Here is a 21176-nt window from a genome sequence, read left to right as displayed (position 1 = left end):
GCTAGTGGGACGGGGGGTAACAGATTATGTCGGTCTCGGGGCACCAATAGATGGCCAGATGAACCAGCAGGGGCCCCTTTCTTTTATTCATTCCCCCAGTGGACCTCGCCACAGGTTAGGGACATGAGGACTGCCCACATTAGTCCAGGGCTGCATTATAAAATGTTTATTCTTAAGTAGAACAAAGCATTACTTGTTATAATAGTGCAAGTGAAACACACAAAGTTAAGCATTTGAATGGTTTGGCTTTGACTAATTGTCAGTAGATACTGTTTGTATGCAGCTGTGAACAGCCTTTGACTCATACAAGCTCTGTAACACTCTACTGTATTGTATTAATGAGGTGTGTGTGTCTGTGTGTGTGTGTGTGTTGCGGGTAATAATCCCTCTGCAGAGCCCCAGTGAAACCTCACTAAGCCACTTCATTTACTTTGATCCAGTTTTGGGGGGGCAGTTTAATTTCCCATAATGCCACTGATCAATGATTTCCTTTCAGCGCTGATGTCATTAGTGGTTTTAAACCAGTGCTCCCGTTTTGTGTGCTCCAATGTGTCTGTGTTTGCAGGGGGTGGGGTGGGGGGTATTATTCAGGAGCCATAGAGAAAGATCAATATCAGCTCACACAGAGGGTTACATGAACATATGAACACAAACAGGGGGGGGGGGGTGAGTGCTAATGTGTGTGTGTTCGGGCAGTATTTATTGGGAAACAGAAATCTTACCCATTAACATTTATTATTTTTATCTTGAAGCAGTTGGAACTGTTAATAATGAAAATGAACTGTCACAACAATAAAAAACATATATAGATCTGGTACTAGCCTGTTGAGGGCTCTCTTACACCTACCTTGTTTGGTCCAGACCTTCATACAAATGAACCATGTTTCTAATAGTTTGCGTTGTGAAAACACGGTAATGCTAACTCTAAGAACAATTGCAAGAAGTTGAGATCATTAGCATTAAACGATAGAAGACGTAAAAGGTGATGAGGACTTCCTTTTGGCGGTAGGGCTATTTCAATAAAATTAACAATAATTAAATTTCCTCCACTCAAACAGACTACTTCAGAAAAGTTGACGCAATAGCTGAATCGACAACATGCCAACGTTAGGTGCACTCCTATCTATGAACCAATCAGTAATGAGCGAAAGTAGACTCAGCTCACATCCGACATCACATGTTGTACAAAAGTCTTTAGTCTGCTTCCTGAATTAACAAACAGTTAACAGAGACATGAACCTTGGTTCGGACCATGGTGGAGACCTTCCAGGTGTGAAAAAGTCTGCACTGGTCAGCCTGGACTGCCATCCTCCTCTTCAGGACAGATGAGTTGAACCTTATTTTTTATGACCACATCACAGACTTCTCAGCTAGTGGAGGAGAACTACAGCCCGGCCGTGTTGCATGAAGCATCACTGCATCTCATTTTGGCTGTTGAACACACAGTAGTAGCACTGATAGTGGCTGGTGTCAGAGGTTGAGTTAATTAATTTGGTTTGTGATGCAACATGGGAAAACACGGCTCAAATGTCTGATTAGAAATGTTAATGTTGAGTCTGAATTTAGCTTATTATTCTGAGCATTGCATCGAGTGCTATTTAAATTGTAGCATTTCCTTTTGGCTGCTGTTTGCCGGGCTAGCTGTCAGACACACGTGCAGATGATTTAACAGTTTCCCGGGGGCTCTTTTAAACCATTATGCGTGTGTTTGTTCTTAAAAGTCTTGTCCAGCGTGAATTATAGAGCTGTCTGTTTGAGACAACTCACAGAGCTTTGCACCTGTCTTTTGTCCGGCAGAGTCGACCTATTCTCCACTCTGCAACAAAGTGTGTGTCTGCTGTCTTTTAGGCACACGGTGTCTCAGATGGTGTGGGTTAACATCATGACATAATTCCATTAAGATGTTAAACTAGAGGCCCAATGACCTCGAATTAAGCTGATTGCTTTAATATGAGCTGGCGTGTTGTGCTGAGTAAATGTTCAACATAATCAAATGACCTCTTCTTGGTTTGAAAACTGTGGAGCATGTAGCAGTTATACTGTTCACTGTTTTTTAATTAGTTTGCATCATTGCTGGAAGAACATCAGCAGCTGTTGACAATTTGAAGATGAGTTTGCTGGCCTTCAGTTTTCATGGTGGTGGATTGAAAGATAATTTATTTCATTTTAATTGATGCCACACAGTGTTAAGCTCAACTAAGATCCATCCATTATCTCTACTGCTTTGAGGGTCATTGGGGGAGCTGGAGTCAATCCCAGCTGACATTGGGCGAGAGGTTGGGGGACACCTCTGCACCCCTGGAAAATTCGCCAGTGTATCACAGAGCCAACATACAGAGACAACCATTTACAATCAGATTCACACATTTCATTAAGATGTTACACCTGAAATTACCCTTTTCTGGCAGAATTAAGACTCCAGTTTACCATTCATATTGATATCATTTCATGTATTGATTATTTTTAGTAAGAATTTTCGAAGTTTAGTGCAATGAAAAACAAACAGCAAATCCTGACGTTGAAGGAGCATAAAGATACTTGGTGATCCATTTTCTGTTGATTGATTAATTGATTGATTAATCTTCTAGTTTCAAAAACCGTCAATGTTTTGTGTGAGTGATTCCTCATTCCAATTTTGCATGAAATAGTTCCTCATGAGAGATATACATTTATTTTAGACTCTATAATCTGACAGTGCCTTTGATTCAATGTTTCTATTCCGAGCCACTTTCCTGTCAGTGACATTGTGGTCATTACTGACCAGTAGCCTTCTCTCTCATTTACCTGGCTTTGCTTTGAACTATAAACCCCTTCCTCCAGGGCTCACACACTTGTATGGAAGGCCAGAGCCTGAAATTAGCACCAGACCCTCTGCCAAAGCCTGACTAGGTAGTCATTACAAGTTTTTTCACCCTTTTGAAGTGTGTCAGTACTTAAAGAGATAACAATCGTCAGCCTTTAACCTTGTGGGGCTCTTCAGCTCAGCTCCGTGTGTGTGTGTGCGTGCACGCATGAACGTGTGGACTTCCCCCATCTCCATTTGGATGACAGCCTTTTAAAGTTGCTCACTGGACTGGTTACAGCCATGGATGAGGCTTGGCATTGAGTAGTTTCAAATGAAACTAAACTAAGCCTATATGCAAACAAAACCCAGGGAATTAGGGTACGTAAGCTGGCCTGTTCACAGTAACTCCTCGGCCAATGTTGAACCACAGAAGAGGAGCGACTGAAGAAGAAGAGGAGGGAGGGAGCGAGCGATTGAGCAGGGCTCTCTGAATTCTCATGAAGGGCCTGTTCTTTTAATTGTGTTGAACAAAACAACAGGGGCTGAGTAATGGGGTTTTAAAGTGAAGCACATTTGGATAGATTGTGTAACGCCCTGTGTGGGTGTGAGGCGGGGAGCACAGAGGAGAGAGAGGGAGAGAGACACCGAGGGCGAGTGGGCGGTATTGTGTGGCAAGAACAAAAGGCGAAAGTTGGCAAACGGAGGCACCCATCGAAAAGCCTGGAACCAAACTGGCCGGCTAATTACTGACATGCATTGTCAAGCGGGAGGAAACACAACAAAAAACAGGATAAAGATGAATTTCATACCTCATCCTCCTCGCTGTACTCACAGAAACAAATCCTGTAAATTGAAAAAAGAAAAAAACGCGGCAAGCAGATTGAGGTAGAAGGGATCAGAGGGATAAAGCTATGGGAGAGTAACGGAACAAAGCCGTTATAGTAAGGCGTCTTTTATTCTGTCAATCCCTCCTCTCAAACAAAACCCTATAGACTTGTCTTTACGGCTCTCGCTGTCTCTTCTAAGACTCTCCCGAAGAAAGGTAAAGAGTTTGGACGGAGGACTGTTTATGAAACGAGCAGAGAGGATAAACAGGCCGGGAGTGCATGTAGAGTTGCTGCCCGGGTTCTTGTAGAAACTCAAGGTTGCAAAGATGGCCAGAATAATATTGAGGTTGCAGTTAGGAATCACAAAGGGCAAGATGTTGAGTGGGTTGTAACGCACCGATCTTTGGTGGAATAATTCACGAAGCCAGATAAAGTGGGAGAAGGTGAGGATGAAAGATGGGATTATTAATATTGTTGTATTTTGGAGTGAACACTAACGTCTCCTGACATGTTTGCTCTGCGTCCAGTTCTTTTCTGACTTTGGTGTGCCATTTTTCTCACTCTTCTGCTCCCCTTTTCTTTTCCTCTGTTCTTTTTTGACAAGTACCTTCGAAAAATCGCTTGTCATCCTCAAAACTATGCCAGACTGGTTTTCTATCATCCCCACCCCCCATCCGTTTTTTTTTTTATTACCATGGAGGTTTCACGAGCGTACGCCGGCGATTTGGAGATGAAAGCAATGAAATCATCCCGATTCCTGCCCCGCCACTGAGCCGCTCAAACTCCCTGACAACGCTGTCAGACTCCATTTTGGCTCCAACTGCCAGAGTAAACTTGCTCTGCCATTTACAATCAACAAGAGGAAGCAACAAGTCCCGCTCCAGTCCATGTCAGAACCGTCCAACTTCTCCCCTTTTCAGAAGCATTGATGTGTATTTTCTCCCATTCTATCTATCTCTCTCTCTCTCTCTCTCTCTCTCTCTCTCTCTCTCTCTCTCTCTCTCTCTCTCTCTCTCTCTCTCTCTCTCTCCATTCTGTCTGTCTACTTATATTTCTTGTTCCTTTTTTCTTCTTCCTTCTCTCAGTCTCCATTGTGTATTTTGTTATATTTACTCTGGTGGAAACACTGCTGAGTTTAGTTATAGGTGTTTATAATCCACATAAAGATATGTACATCAAACACTTTTGACTCACCCTGTACACACACACAGTTTTGATCTGTGTATTGTTTGTTTCATCATATGTTCATGTTGTTTTCTTATCTGTGACATATCACTCACGGTTTGGTCAGCCTGCAGACATAAAGTGCCTTGTGATAAAGTAAAGACGCTATTCAAGTGATTTCTAATAGAATGTCAGGAATACTTTTTTTTTTAAATATGAATAGCTATTTACAGACTGTTGAGCGAAAACACATAAGAAGCCTAATCGTCCTTTGAATGAGGTTAGCAAACTCTTTAAAAAGTTCAATACTAAGGTCAGTGTATATGATGGACTAGTGGCATCTCTTCTTATTTTTATTATTATCCCTGTATGAGTCCAGTCACAGAAGCTGGAGCTTAATGTCTGTGAGGCCACAGGCTGAATGAAGGACAGCACACATGAGGGGGAGAGGGAGGTTACTTGGCTTCTTTACAGCAGTGGTGCTCCTGTTGTGAGAGAGGAAGAGTCTCCATTCTCTGGCTGAGCTTTCATGTAGAAACACCCAGGAGGGAGTGGAAGAGAGATACACAGAGGTGAGCGGGTGCAATGAGCTGTTTACCAGGAAACATTTTAGCTTAGCTTCAGATGCAACAGCTGTCCTTAAAACAGAGCTGCAGATCCATGCGCGATTCAGCGACAAGACAAATGATCGTTTCGGTCCTTTTTTTAATAAAAAATTCAAATATTTTCTCTGTTTGATTTTATTGAAAACAAACTATCAATACATTTTAGACGGTTGGGTGGATAAAATAAATAAATATGAAGTCGTCACCCCAGGCTCTACAAGCTCTAAGACATTTTATATTGAAAACTATTAATCATTTAATCAATAAAATAATTGTCAGCTTAATCAATAATTTAGCAAATCATTACTGCGGCCCTACTTTGACATACAATAGTATTATTGTAATATCATGCACTAGCAGACTGTTATAGCCCTTCTCAGTTTAGGGTTTAAACACTACTGGCACTGTTTGATATGTGTTTGTATCTGTGACGGTTAATGTTCGAGCAAAGGATTTTAATAACTTGATTATGTCCCAGTTACTGATTTGAAGCAGGCGCGGTGAAATGAGCGAATTCTCCACCTGCTTCGTTTATTTCATATCTTTCAGCCCAGCCTGGGACATCAGCTCGGGCCGGTCTCAGCGTGGCCCAGCTCGGCTTGGAATGAAACGGCACGTCCATAATCTCTGTGCCGGCATGTTAATTTTCAAGTCAAAGGGGCAGCTCCCTTTTCATCACGGCGGAGGCTGTGGAATATTCAGCGCGCTGCAGATGTTCATGAATAATGTCTGTGGCCAAACCCCTGGCTGAGGCTGGGTGGAGGAGGGATGCGGGAGGGGGTGAGGGTAGGGGAGGGGAGGGGAGGGAGGGAGGCAGTGAGGCCAGATGAATTACACGTAGGGGGGATCTGACAGGCGGCGTGGAGCTTTGTGATCATTCCAAAGTTCTAATAATCTCTCTCACCTTCTCCATCTCCCCAGTAATGAAAGAGAATAGGTGATTGCACCCCGGGCTATGTTCCCCGTGTAATGACTCCTCCAAAGGCACAGAGCCGCCAAGGAAAAATGAACTTTGAATGAGCGGCGAATTGGCTCTGACAGAGTGATAGACCGTGACACAGATTCTGTAGCAAAACAGACGTAGTGCTAATTGATTATCAATATTTTAAGCAAAGTGATGAAAATAAGCATTAAGAGATGAGAAAGAGGGAAGGGAGTGCACTACGCTGCCTTCAAGGGGGGCTGTCATTCGTCCAGTCTCCCTCGCTCTTTCACTCCTCTGTGCTTCTACTCCTCCTGGGGCCAGGCTGTCTCCCCCACCTTCTCCCACTTCTCCACCATCTCCCTGGTGCCACTCGCTGCCTGCCCTCTCCTGCTCTGGTTCATTCTTTCCTCCATAGTTTCTTATGAACTGACATTTTATCATTAATTTCCAAATATTTCCTTAAATTTTGTATAATGTTGCTTTAGATATTTCTTCTCGCTCACCTGCATTTTTGTTGGTCGACACCTTCTCTCACCTGGATTGTAGGATTTTGTGTTTTAATCACATATTAGTTTTTGTCCATAAGTAAGAAAATACATACAACTTTTTTACTGCTGGCTGTGTTGAATATGAATGCTCTTTTGGAGAAGTATGACACACACACACACACACACAAACACACACACACACACACACACACACTCACACTCACACTCACACTCACACTCACACTCACACTCACACTCACACTCACACTCACACTCACACACACACACACACACACACACAAACGCTGATAAGCTCGTCTCACCCTCCATGAAGTCCAAAGAGCAGGCCAGAGCCGGCCGAGACCACCAAGTTTGTGTGTCTATTCTGCAGTGTGTGTTTGTTCCTGTAATGTGGTCAGTTGTGCTGAGCCCTATTGAAACTGCCAGGGTCCCGGCTCTCCTGCCTTTCTTTTCTAAGTGGGCGCCCTTCTGAACCTCCTTGTGTCAGCACTGCGATTAGCGGCTCCATTTTACCTTTCATGTGCGGGGGTCCCGATAGACTTAGTCCCATCTCCCCCACGACCGCATCCACTGCTACACACACGAGACGCACACACACGAGACGCACACACACACACTCAGTGGTGTGCCATCACAATGGCACCCAACAGGCTTTCAGCAGGGGAACCAGAGGCTATTCTTCACCATTCAACAGCACGCTCAAGTGCATTCACACTGGAATAAATAAGAGCACACACACACACACACAGAAAGCATATATTTGCTGTGAAATAGCAATACACATGCTACACATTATAACATGTTATGCTGATTGTGGCTAAATTGACCGAAGTTATGGAAAACATATTTTTTTGGCAGTAAATCCAATCAGTAGATAATACAATAATCAAATAACTCAACAATAGATATAAAATGTCATCAGTTGCAATAAAAGACAAGTCTTAAAACCTTTTTGTATTAGGGTTAGTTATTAGTCAGAAAATATGACATAGTGAGAATTAAGCTTGTCTAGTTTGTGAACCACTCAGTCTTATTTGTCATTAGACTAATAGGGGCTTGCATTATTTTATGTAAGAAATGGAGTTGGACTGTAATAGTCCTATTTGACCTTTGCTGTGTAAGAATGTGACAAATTTGCAGGCAAGCGTTGCAGGGGGAGTCTGAATTTGCAAACTCCCAATTTCACATCACAAATTTGTGTAGTAACAAGTCTGTTTTCTAGTACAGAGTTACACTGGGTTCTCAAACTATAGGGGTGTAGATCGTAATATCTTATAAAAAGTCATTGTGACTTGGACAGTTTGTGTTTTCCCCTGTCTAGAAAAAGTGTCAATTTAGTGTTCGAGCATGTGCTCTGGGAAAGAATGTGCATGTGCAAACTAAATTCCCTTTGGAAGTGGGGCCCTTTGTCACTAAACATTGGTAATGACTGGATAATGTAGTGAAATCTCACACTGACCTCATATATTCCAGTCACTGTAGGGGAGATATGATGATGGTGGATCTGCATGAACGATGACCTTGATGGCGGAGCATGAATCCAGCTTATTTGTACACACAATAAAAAAGGCCGCCCATTCTTTACTTTCAAATGAGCCCTGTGAGACGAGAATCAACAGAGAGTGAATCATCACAGAGCAGAGCAACAGCTGGCAGAGAGATCTCAGATTTGGTGAAGCAAAGGCCAAGTGAAGGGTGTAAGTCTGACCTTATGTTCCTCTGTTGTAACAATTCTTCAGGCTTCAGTTTATATCCATCTGTTCCTTTTGGACAGAAATGTAAGAAAAGTTGCTCTTGTTTTATTGTCTCTCTGTCCCCGTCTCTCTATATCTTGATGTTATTCAAAAAGCGGTGCAACATGAGTATTTTCACTTCCAACACAGTAAATAACATCACAGAAAAAGTAATCTAGACTAAATTAATGTCTCCAGACATTTACGGTTTGTTTTTACAACCACTTGCTTTGGTTTGTGTAGACTCTCTGGCCACAAGAGGCAGCTACTTCCTGATTGGGTGACACAACACAGACGCTGCCAGCCTAAGCACATGGTTATAGATTATTATTAAAACAGACAAAAACCTAAACCGTAACCTGACTTTATGACCCTTTCACACTGAAGCTGCTTTGCTAGAAACATGCTGACTCTGCAGCATTTCAAGATGGTATGATGATTATGAACCTCAGCATCCTACAACGGGTGTGTGTGCAAACTGGCACCTAACACATGAATGTGTTGAAAGCTTAAATGATGGAAAAAGTATGCAAAGAAGCAGAAGAGTGTTCAAAGAGAAAGAGGTGAAGTAAAGGACATAAAGGGGGTACAAGTAAAATATAGGGAGGCATACGAACGAGACAGTGACATGTGGAGACAAGACAAGGTTGAAGTTGAGGGTGAGATGTCATTCAGAGGCCCCGGGATGCTTAATATTTCACCATGTGATCGCTGCATTATGGATTTGGTCTGATTGCCCTCTCAAGACCTCTGTTATACACTTACACGCTCATCTCAGTCAAGTTCTCATGACAGAACTTTTATATTTATCTAAGAGGCTTAAAGGCATCTCCACCTCCCACTAAACCATTAAAATATACACACATGATGTAATGTAATGTTTTAACATCTACTGTACATCCTATAAGGCAGGAACATTTACAATAAACATATGATATTTCCATACTGTTTCAAGGTTGAACTTTGTCTGACCTACATGTTGTACTGTCGAGGCTTTGTTGTTAGATTTTTCCCCTCCGGCTTGTGTGATATGTGTGTGTCTGTGTGTGTGCTGCTCTTATGTGAGTATCTGCACATCAGTGTGTGTTCTTCAGGTGTGGTTATAAGTGCATGCGAGTGCATGCACCCCATGGCAGTGCGTGGTCCTCAGAGTAACCTCTCTCTGTGATCTCTCTGACCGCTGGAGGCCTCTGCTCCTCCCCGCATTTGCAGCAGCTCTCCTCGCTGGCCCAGGGTCTGGGGCCTGCGTCTTTCTAAGCGCGCTGGTGCACCTGCAGAGTCATGGGATACTCTATCGCCCTTAGGTGTAAAGGATGGGATGCTGATTCCGTGCCATTCACATGCATCACGAAGGCCAGCTTATTTGTAACCTGTTCTCAACCCTAGACCTCTTGTACAAGGTTAGGCCCAAAGGAAATAAAACACAGACCCAGTGTGTTTGTCAGGAACCAAGCGTAGTGTGGGGCTGAGGTTTATTGTACTGCTCTCTTAAAACTGATTCCAAATCAAGTCAAGTCAAGTAGTCGAGAGTCTATGATCGGGATCTTAGCCTGTTGGTTTTTACACGTCTTGCTACTGCTTATTACAAGAAGCTGTAGAGTCACGCATCTGGTGTCACAAAAATATTTAGAAAATGCTTAACACTTAATAAGCTGTGCTTAACTTAATAATTATATTCATTCACAAGTGGTCAAATATTTGATAAATGGACTAAAGAGGGAGATCATCAGTTTCCATAATCTTTGCATTTCAGAGACTGAAACCAGCTAATTATTGGCATTTTCACTTGAAAAATAATTCATGCTCGATTTAATAAGATAAATGTTTCGCCCTTTAAATAGAGTTTTCTGTATGGCAGCATATCACTCTTTAGACTCAAGTCACTTTAGAAACTGATTTAACCACATTATAATTGAAAGAGATTAGCAGAGGATTTGTGTTGTTGCTTCACAATGTGGAAGTAACCATGAAAACGTCCAAATATGTTCACTATATGTATAAAATGCCTTTGCAAAGATGTGTTGCTCATTTGAATTGTAGGAGTTTGTGTTGGTAGTTATGCAGAGAAGATGAACTCTGGTCTGAGTTACCTCATGTTTTGTATTTCTCCTCGTTGATAAATCTCTTCTTAATTACTCACCTCTCTGAGTTTGACAGATGCAATCTCAGCATGATCATCAAACAGAAAAATACAAACGCGGAGCCCAGGTGTCTCGTGTTAAGAGGCAGTTTTTAAATATTAATAGAACAAATGTTGCACTAGTTTTCATTTATTCACACATTCAGCTGAATGATCCGGGTTGTCCCTCTGACTTCACTCGTCCCAGATCAGCATATCAGATCAGCGTGTCAATTCAGGGCTTTATCAAACTCATCTGCCACAACACAGTGTCAGCATCCAGTCCTGGCATCTTACATCTGGCTGCTACATTGAGACGATCATTCCCCTCTTAAGCATCCATAACACCACGGGAGCATGAGCCCTAATTGATGCACTCCCCAGCATCAGAATATAGCCTTGAAACAAAAAAAAAGAAGCTCTTCAGACGATTGCCGATGAATAATTGATTGATTTTGTAAGATATCTCTCTCTAATTGTTTGGTTTGTAAATATTTCATTGGGTGTCGTTAAATCAGCCTGATGACAGATGCAGAGGGCATCCTCCGCGAAAGCTCATTCACGTTCATCTCTCCTGTCTCCTGACTGGAGGATTTTACTCGCTACCCTTTTCACACATAGTTGTAAGGTTGTGGCTAAAATGCTGATTCATATACAGTACTTTTGTGAACCTTTTTTTTGTTGTCTGGAGACTTTTTTCAGGTCACACGGTGTCTACTACGACTGTAACATAAGCTTGCCTTTGAGTGATTTTATGCATGCTGCTGCTAAATATTTAAATCACTTCCTGTTTTATCTTCTCATGTCTGCCTGTGCGATCAGGATGCCCGTACATTTGTGATATGTCCCCGTGTCAAATTAGACTTTACAGCTACAAGGTCTACAAAAGCTGGTTTTGGTAGAGGGTCCTGCACACACACAAACACACACGCGCACACACACAAGTTTGTATTTCTATCTTAGTGACGACACTCATCGGAATAATGCATTCCCTGTCCTCTGACCTTAACAATCACAACTAAATGCCTAACCCTAACCTAAACCTAATTATAACCCTAAAACCAAGTCTTAACCCCCAAACTGTCTCCAAAGTGGGGTCAGAAAGTGAGGACCGGCCAAAATGTCCTCACTTTCCCAAAATGTCCTCACTCCGTAGGTTGTAAGCTCAAACTGGTCCTCACAAAGAGAGCTGTACAAGAACACACACACACACACACACACACACACACACACACACACACACACACACACACACACACACACACACACACACACACACACACACACACACACACACACACACACACACACACACACACACACACACACACACACACACACACACACACACACACAAAACGCACACATAGGGAGATACCTGCATTTAAGCACACATAAAATCAAGGCCTGGCTAAAGGCTCCCACTTGTGTTCCCTGTGTGCTGTGCCACCTAGTGGTTACTTCAGGTGTTGCTGCTTTAACATCCTCACCTGCTGAAGGTTTCTGTATTAGAAGATACAGTATAATTTAGACGATTTATATTCACCTCAAGTTTTAAAAGGAAGATATGTATTGAGAGTTTGTTGACATTACAATGTTGAGTGACACTTGCCAATTTCTTTCACAGCTCGTGTTACAGCAGTCTTAAAACACCCGGGTCTGGTCAATGAGATGACGGCCACAGTTTGTTCGGAAAATCTTAAACTACAAAACCTTTATCTCCTGCCTCTGTGTTACCGTTCTCTTGCTCATTGTTTCAACTCAAATTTATCTACACGTCATGTGATCACAGATTTCTTTGTGATACCCAGAAAGATAACTAGGCCTCTCCCACTCAACACTGTGTGGAAACTGTATCCTTTTCTTTCTTGCATCCCACAGTCGAGGCTCAGCCTTGGTATCGCTCCATGGTAAAATGTGCCTTCTACACTAAACTGTCTGTCAAATAACTGATTTGTGATCCCATCTTATTACAGTTGAAAAAATGATAGAGCAGAGTCATAAGTTCACCATCATTGCACAATGTTTTTGTCTTCCCTTTCTTATTCTTCCAACAATAGCATTGAGGTGGTTTTGCTTGTTGAAAATCATTAATCGCTGAAGTAATGATCAGGGTGGATTTTGAGGAGAAACTATTGCAGCTGTTTATCATCTGGTCTGTTTGTCCTGACACTTAACATTTTATCCATAAATCCCTTTTTGACTTACACTTAATGTTGAGTTCAGTTTCAACTTGGGAAAGAAATGCACAGGCTTGCAACCAGCAGTAGATTATTATAATACTTTTTTTGAAGTTATACATAATAAATAAAAGCAACTTAAGATATAAAAAATATTATATTAATGCTCAGCTGTATTAGCACCAGACGTGTTACAATAAATTACTATACATCAACATAAATTACTATAGATTAATTACCTATCTTAAATTTTAGTCATTCACAAATCTGTATGGCCCTGATGAGACTTACTACATTTCATGTCTTAAAAGAAGGGACTGTGACACTTTTTGATATTAATATTTTTGCAGCAATACGTTGTTCTGCTTGACTATCCAGTCTGTCGCTCCAGCAGTTTTCTTTCTGTCCACCTGTCTGTCTGTCTGTCTGTCTGTCTGTCAGCCTTATTGTACATCAGTTAGTCTGCCTACCTGTCTCTCCTGCAGACCCATTTAATTCTTACTCTCATCTTTCTTCTCGTTATTTTTCTGTGTGTCTCTATGTCTGTTTGTCTTTCTGCTCGCCTTCCAACCTGTCTCTCTCTCACTTATCTGTTTATTGTCTTATCTGTCTCTCTGGTATTCAGCGACGGTTGCAGAGCCATGCAGCTCCCGAGCTTCACCGCAAAGTGCTCGGCTGATTGGAAGGGACGTTTTTCCAATGGCGCCGCGCTGCCTCTAATATTTTGTTTGTCGTTGGGTGTGAGGCTGATTTATCACGCCTCCTCTCCCGCTGACATTCAGATTCACTTTGATTGGCGGCTGGACCGAATGACACCCACCGCTACCGACAACGCAAACATCACTGCAGCTCAAACACACACACACACACACACATGCACAGACTCACTATGGCGTGTGATGCTATGCATACTTACAGTCAGAAATACAGTGGATATGAATATGCTTGTTACGCCAACACATGCCCACTTACATTTAGAAATGAAGACATGCTCCAGCATACATGTCCTCGGTCATAAGCTCACACAAACGCACACAAACTAAGTGGATAACTCTTCTATCTCGTGCTGTGTAGAGTTTATTGAACAACGTGGGCAGATTGATGCTCTTCTGTTCTTCTCTCACCTCATGAACTGTATAATATGATCACCTTTTCCACTTTTGATACTTACTTTACCAGGCCTCAGGCCTGAGCTACTACACTCTTTAGCTGAATAACATCTCTCTTCTTCTTTTTCTCACCCTCGGTCCCTCCCTTCTCTCCCCCTCCACCCCAATCCCTCCTTAATAACTCTATAACTCACCTCAGCCTTAGATTTAATTGCTTATCTGTGTGTAAACGTATTAACCCTCTGCTGTATCTGTTTTGCTGCCGTCCCGGGGGCCCGACAAGCCTCTCTCACTGCCGTGCCTTACATCCAATGAATAGTCCTTCTCTGAGCGGTAATAGGGAATCAGCATCGTAGCAGCAAGCATTGGCGGCGTGTAAGAGATAAATCAGATTGGGGGTCTTGCTTTGCCAGTTTATTGAATCTAAATTGCGTGCGCGCGTGGCCCCCGCCGGCCCTACATGGCCCATCCATCTCCCGGCTGATAATGGAGCGGGCCCGATTCCACCTGGTAGGAGCATTATTACATTTCCCCTCTAACGAGACCCAGCTAATCCTGCCAAGGGAGGAGGACAGGAGAGAAGAGAGAGGAGGACAGAAGAGAATAGGAAGGAGAAGAGCCGAGTGAGGGAGGACATTCGGGGGAGGAGGAGAAGAAAGGAGGAAAAAGAAGGGAGGAGAAACAGAGAGAAGAGGAAATTCGGTCAAGTGAAGAGAGAAAAAAATGCAAACATCCTGGCAGCCTGCCTCTCCCTCCCACTCTCGCTCTTTCTCTCTTTTCTCACTTTCTTCCTCTCTGTTTCTGTGCATAAAACATCTTCTAGCGCCATCAGAGCTACATGGCCCCTGGGCCCCTGAGCTGCAATTATACTCATAATCACAATGCGATTTCACTGACGCTCTCCGCCCCTTCCCGCCGCCATCCCTCCTCTTTCCCTCCGCCCCTGCAGCCAAGACTGAACGAAGTCTAAATGAAGTGAAAGAACTCTCCTCTCCCCAACACCCAGCCGTTTATTACCTGCTTTAATAAAAGTCCATCACAGAATTATCCGACAATGAACTGGAGCCACAAAGTTGCCAAGAAATACACTTTCACTGCGCGGCCTCTGCACACAGACAAGTCTTCATTTGTTGACAGGTGCAGCTGTGATGCGTTATCCTTTACTTTATCAGGCTTTTCATGATGGCACAGCAAAGTGTATCGCTGCAATGTGGTTGTATTTGGTATTTTTTATCGTTTTTAAAGCAGAACTCCTTATTGATGCAATTAAATTGTATCCCTGGCTCAGCACACAGGCCTACATTCATTGTTTTGAGGGGGCAGGAGCCCCGTGAGGCAGCGCACTGATGAGAGATGGATAAACAGTTTGATTTGCTGCTATTGCCCCCAGGCACAGTGTACTAGAGAGATGAGCAAGAGACGGAAGAGAAAGCACAAAAACGGGGTGGGATGGGAGAAGGCAAAGCAGAGGGGGAGACGAGAGGATAAGCGAACCTGTTGGGGGAGGGATGAAGGGATAGAGGTGGAGGATAAACATGCAAACAAAAAGAGGCGACAAATCACTCCTGTTGTTTGTGTGCGCATGTTTGTGTGTACGCAGGCAAGGCTTTTTTCTCTTACTCCTGCATTGTCTGTTTCCCCTCACTGTCAGTTCTTCTTTCTTCCAACACGGCCCTTATCTATCTGCCTATCTCCCTTTCACCGTCTGCCTCCCGCTCCATCGCACCACCAGTACCGCTCCGTCTCCTACCTGCCTCTCGGTAGCCCCGAGCAAAGAGCAAACTGTAGAACACAGAGAAGAGTACACACACTCATACAAACCACACATGTGCATACAAAAAAGAAAACTCGATTGTAGTAGAGATGCAGGCTAGTGCAGCCCATGGTTTGGTTTTTGGCACAGACACACAAACTTACAAAATTATTGCTGTTTTAGCGAGCAGACTGAGATTGGTTGTTGTGGGTTTGGTTAAGCATGCTCCCACACACACACACACAGACACACACAGACACACACACACACACACACACACACACACACACACACACACTCTCTCTCTCTCTCTCTCTCTAGCTGAGGGAGGTAGAGGAGGGTTCAGTCATCCATGTAGAGTCATTGTTAGTAAAGATGCGGAACCTCCAGACTTAACCAGCCGTAACAGCAGTGTGACGGGTTCTTTGTCTACGCCAATTACTGAACAAAAACAGCAGCGCAGTCACAGAGAGACGAACACAACCCATGGCATCCTGCATCCAAACACACGCACGCACGCACAGATATGTATGTGTTGTATTTTTATGGAACACACTTGCAGAGCAAATCTAACACACATTCAGACGCAAAATCATGGGCGCGCACAAAACTCACAAAAATCTCAAGTGGTGCAATAAACCACATTCGGACACCCACAGCTGTGCCCTAACACAAACATTCTCTAAGTGCTCACAAACACTTACACCCACTCGTATATTGTATTAACTTCCCTAAAACAGCACAGAGCTCTCACCCCCTCCCCCTTTCTTCTCTCTTGTCTAGGCGCTCTCTTCTTCTCTTTCTCGCTCTTACTTTTTTTCCCTCAAAGTTAAAACTCATTAAGTATAATGATATTGGAGACTCAATTTTACATAGCTCACTCATCAACCAAGTGAGATAGCAATAAAGGCGAATGGCTCCACTGAGGCCCTAACGCTGCAAAATAAATGATGCGCCGCAACGGAAATGTAATTAATTTAGAGGCAGTATTGATAGTCCTGCCATACACGGCATTATATTTTTTAATGTGGCTTAACATCTTGATTATTCGGGGGGGAAAGGTGGAGGATGAGCGAGCGGAGACGACGCCGCTGATGATGAGAGATGCTTAAAATGTCCTGACGAGTGTTTACTCCCGCCGCCTCACTTTCTCTTAAGCTTTTCATTATGCCGAGACGATATACACCTCTCAGGAAGACGCTCTGACTTTTACAGGGGTGTGAGGGAAAATCGGAGCCTGGCACTGCCTGGCAGGCAGGGGAGAAGGCATGAGTCATACTGTTATTGATTTGTGCGCAAAGTGTTGATCTGGTAACTTGTCCTCTGGTAAATTTCTGCTTTATCGGTGACGAATATCAAGTTGTTTCCAACGTCAGTATCTTGCCGAGAAATAGGTTTTGTGCCTTGTCCATGAAAATGCAGAGTTCTTAAGATGGATTCATTAAATATAGATAGAAAGGATTTGCAGTACATATATATGTAATGATATTTATTATCTAGAATAATCATTCAAAATCAATCCTACACTGCAATTTTAATGCTACAACTTTTTTCTATATGAAAGCATTATGAGTGGTTCCTCAAATTCCACTTTGCCACTAACGCTGTCGTCTGTTTTCTTTCTTTTCCAGCCAAGACGGATGAGGTGCTGAGGGCCAAAGTAGCCAAGAGAGAGGAGGATGCCCGAAAGAAAATAGAAGAAGGTGAGTTATATATATGTGTGTGTGTGTGTGTCTGCGCTTGTGTTTCTGTCATCGATCCAACATAGGGAATCTAGTAGTGCTACACTGACAGCACAGTCGCAAAGCAAATCAAAAAGAAAAGCATGAACCGTAAAGTTTAACACAAATTGTAGCATTAAAGTTGTTGGCATGATAGCAGCTGAAATAATTCAAGCTAGCTGTGTATTATGTTTCCTCCTCCATCAAATGGCTGTTGATATTATGATTGAGGAGTTGGGGAACACGGAATACAAAGAAATGTTTTAGGCTGTATCACAGCAACAACAATTCTAAGAACACAGAATAAGCATTTCAGAAAATCTATACCGCACTTCTCTTTCTTAAATCAGTTCATCAATAAGCTATCTGCGACGTCAGTGGTTTTACACATTTGAACACATCTGATATCTTTACATTCACAGATTAACAATTTTATGGAACAGTTTAACAGTTGATTTTCAATTTGAAGAACATGGACTCGGAGATGCTGGTAGTTTTTATTAAGACGGCTGTAATCTACATAAAGATGCACCGTATATGTGTAAGGCAGAAATATGCTTAGCATTGCAGGTAGTAAATTTATCCTGCCAACATGACCCCCACCCCCCCAACAACAACACCACCACCATCATCAAGGGACATGCAGACACAGGCATACTACACACACACACACACACACACACACACACATGATCTGGATACACATTCAAATAAAGTCATGAGTAATTTGCAGTGGCAGTAATAAATGTCCTCAGATGGAGTAATGACCCTGGTCCCTCCTCTGACCAGAGCATGATACAAATGAGAATATCAAATGTGCTGTCAACTACTGTGTGTGTGTGTGTGTGTGCGTGCGTGCGTGCGTGCGTGCGTGCGTGCGTGCGTGCGTGCGTGTGCACGAATGCAGATGATGTGTAGTAGTATCATTTGTTCTAGTGTGGGTGTTTTTACATTGCTGGACTCCCTTTTTCTCGGTCTTCCCTCTTTTTGTGTCATTTTTTGTGTTTGTATGGAGCAGGCACGTCAGCGTGACCTTTAGTGGTAGCTGACCTTTTAGCCAAATGAAAGTCCAGCCATCAGAAACTAATTAGCCCCTGCACTTTTGCTTTGGTTCTTCCAGTTCCTTCCCTCCTTCACTTCATTGCACCCTGTTTTGTTTTCTTGTTTCTTTCAGCCTCTCTGCCACTCTAACATTAATAATAAACATTTTTCTCTGCCTTACTGCTCAGTCTCTTCCTCTTTTTCCTTTCAGTTTTTTCCCTCCTACTTTCTGTCTTATATACTCTCTTTCCTCCCACCTCCATTTGTCCTCATCAACCGTTTCCACCTCTCTCCTAACCTCTTCTCTGTGTGGAAGCATCGCCAAAGTGGTGACTAAGTGCCTTGCTTGGAGCAACAGAGCAAAGCTCCCAGTCAAATAGCTTATTTTTTAACAAAGTTCACACTTTGGAAGCAGTTGACTCTTTCTCCCCTTTGCTCGGAGCCTCACTCCAGCTGTTTCTTCTGTGTGAAATGAGGTGTTGTGCTTAATTGTGCTGTGGAGTGGTGGAAGCGCCGCACGCTGGGCGGGCTCTGCCTTCAAGGACGATCATTTTATTCCTTTCCCGACACAGAGATACATGAAGTAAGATCAGAGGGGCTTGACAAAGTGGTCCAGATGACTTGCCCTTCCCTCGGTATTGAGAGACGCCAGTGGCACTGTCGCAAATACATACAAGCTACCACACACACACACAAGCGGAGTCAGCCAGCTCCATCCTCCCAGCACAGCTAAAATGGAGGAGGTGGGCCACTGTTGCTGCTAAACATCAGATCACCAGGAGTCTTCTTATTCCCTGCAGGGCCTCTTAGAGGTCAACACAACTAGAAAGTTCACACTTGAACCGTTAAGTCAAGTGAAATGAGAAAACCTTTAAAGAGAACGGAGGGGAAAAGTGAAGAACACTACCACCTACACTCTCCGTTCATAAATAGATTCCCATCCTAGACTGGCAATGTTTTTGAGTTAGTTCAACCCTAATCGAAACCACCGAGATCTGATTCATGTGGATGCTATGATATGCAAGCTATTATTGTAGCGAACTGTGGCTGCATACTGCGGAGCCCTGCGAGAAGAGAGGGATTTTTATCAGCAGGTTTTTACTGAGATAGAGAAAGGAGAGGATCAATAACTGGCCCCGTGGTCATCAGTTAACAAAGTAGTCTCCACATTAAAGTAGTATTTGGCTCTCTGGTTAAGGGCAGCCAGATGATGCTAGTGGTTGAAAAAGGAAATGTGATATGAAAGGGTGTGAGAATGAGAGGGGAGGATGATTCCTTTGTCAGTTGCAGGCCTTGTTTAGGCTATTAAAGCTGAGAAATGTTGTTTGCATGCCCAGGAGGCTTTTAGCTAACCTAGTATGTCCAGCTATAATAAGAAGAACTGACTGCCAGTGTAACACAGTCTGTTTGTGTGCACTATAGTGTCAGCTGGTACTTTCCTGAAGGCAAAATATAGGGTCACAGTGTGTGGTTATTCTGTATATAGGTCCGGACAATTAACCAAATATATCAAATTGCCGACATTATGAAGGTCCCAATGACAATAAACAGGAAAAATAATCAAATCCTCACAGAGTTGATTTTCAGAATAGTTTCCAATTAATCTTCTGTTATTACCCTTATTAATCATCCAACCTTTTTAAAGTCACAGATCGTTTTATGTGTCAAAGTAAATCTGTTTATTTATTTGAATGCAGGTTTACGTTCATCCAAAGTATTATGTGGTAGTTTTTTCCACAAGTGCATATCAGTTACAATACTATTGGATCTGCAGAGCCATTGAGACACAGCCCCAACTGTACATGTACAATAAAGCTGCTGTCAGACATGCACTGAACTCTGGATAATTTCAGATTATCTGGAGTTCAGGGGGTGTATACGAGAATAGAAATGTTCGAGGGAGTTATCCTGCCAGCCCCAGTAAAAAGTCTAGATAATGTCTGAATGAGCGAGAAGGAGTCGATGAGGTTTCTATCATGCGACGGATAGAAAACTTTAAAAACTAAAAGAATACAAATATCTCTGGATTTTCTAGAGGAGGCAGATGCTTAGAAGAGACCAACAAAGATGTCAACTTGGAAGGACAACAAGATTCGAGAGATTTTGGCAACAACATCACGATTGAGAATGTTAACCCCGTGGTGCTGCTACGATAAAGCCCTGTAGTGAACGGGGTTAAAATACTTAAAATGAAACATGGGGTTTAATCTGTGTGTTTTGTATGCTCCATTACTCACATTCTGCTTTATACACTACATATTCTCTAAACAAGCACTATACTAAAACGTATTGTGCTGTGCCTCGTTCATGATTCGCTGACAGAAACATCTTTCCATTCATGCAGCCCCTCTCTGACATGCAGAATTATGTAGATATGGCTTGGACACTGGTCTATTGCCTGCAGATGGTATTTTAGCCCCGGTGCTGCTGTGTCCCCATTACCTCAAACCACCACCAGATTGGGAGATCATATATTTTAATGAGACGTATAATAGCTCTTTAACCCATATCATTAGGGGGATATATACCTACGGTTTGCTCTTTTGGCAGCTAAACGAAAGGACTGTTTCCCTAATTACGCAGTGTGTAGGACAGGTCACGGGTTGGGTGTGTACCTGTCTGTGTGTGTGTCTGTGTTCAGGAATTATATAACCATTAAATATTCAGCCGCATGCCCCCTCCATCTCACTCTCCCCCCTTCCCTC

At 42.9% G+C, this 21176-nt stretch overlaps 1 protein-coding gene across 1 annotated transcript in view; it reads left to right on the top strand.

Moving 5' to 3' along the window:
* The window catches only part of rsrc1 (arginine/serine-rich coiled-coil 1), a 117496-nt gene that overhangs the window by 78869 nt on the left and 17451 nt on the right, over window positions 1-21176 (top strand). The window contains exon 7 of the mRNA XM_061073120.1: window positions 17341-17412. Coding sequence (XP_060929103.1) covers window positions 17341-17412 — 72 coding nt within the window. The remainder of the gene's footprint in view (window positions 1-17340; window positions 17413-21176) is intronic.

Source organism: Limanda limanda, chromosome 6 (genome assembly GCF_963576545.1).
Source record: "Limanda limanda chromosome 6, fLimLim1.1, whole genome shotgun sequence".
Taxonomy (NCBI): Eukaryota; Metazoa; Chordata; class Actinopteri; order Pleuronectiformes; family Pleuronectidae; genus Limanda; species Limanda limanda.
The sequence above is the reverse complement of the archived record's forward strand: the minus strand, read 5'-3'. Positions and strand labels throughout refer to the sequence as shown.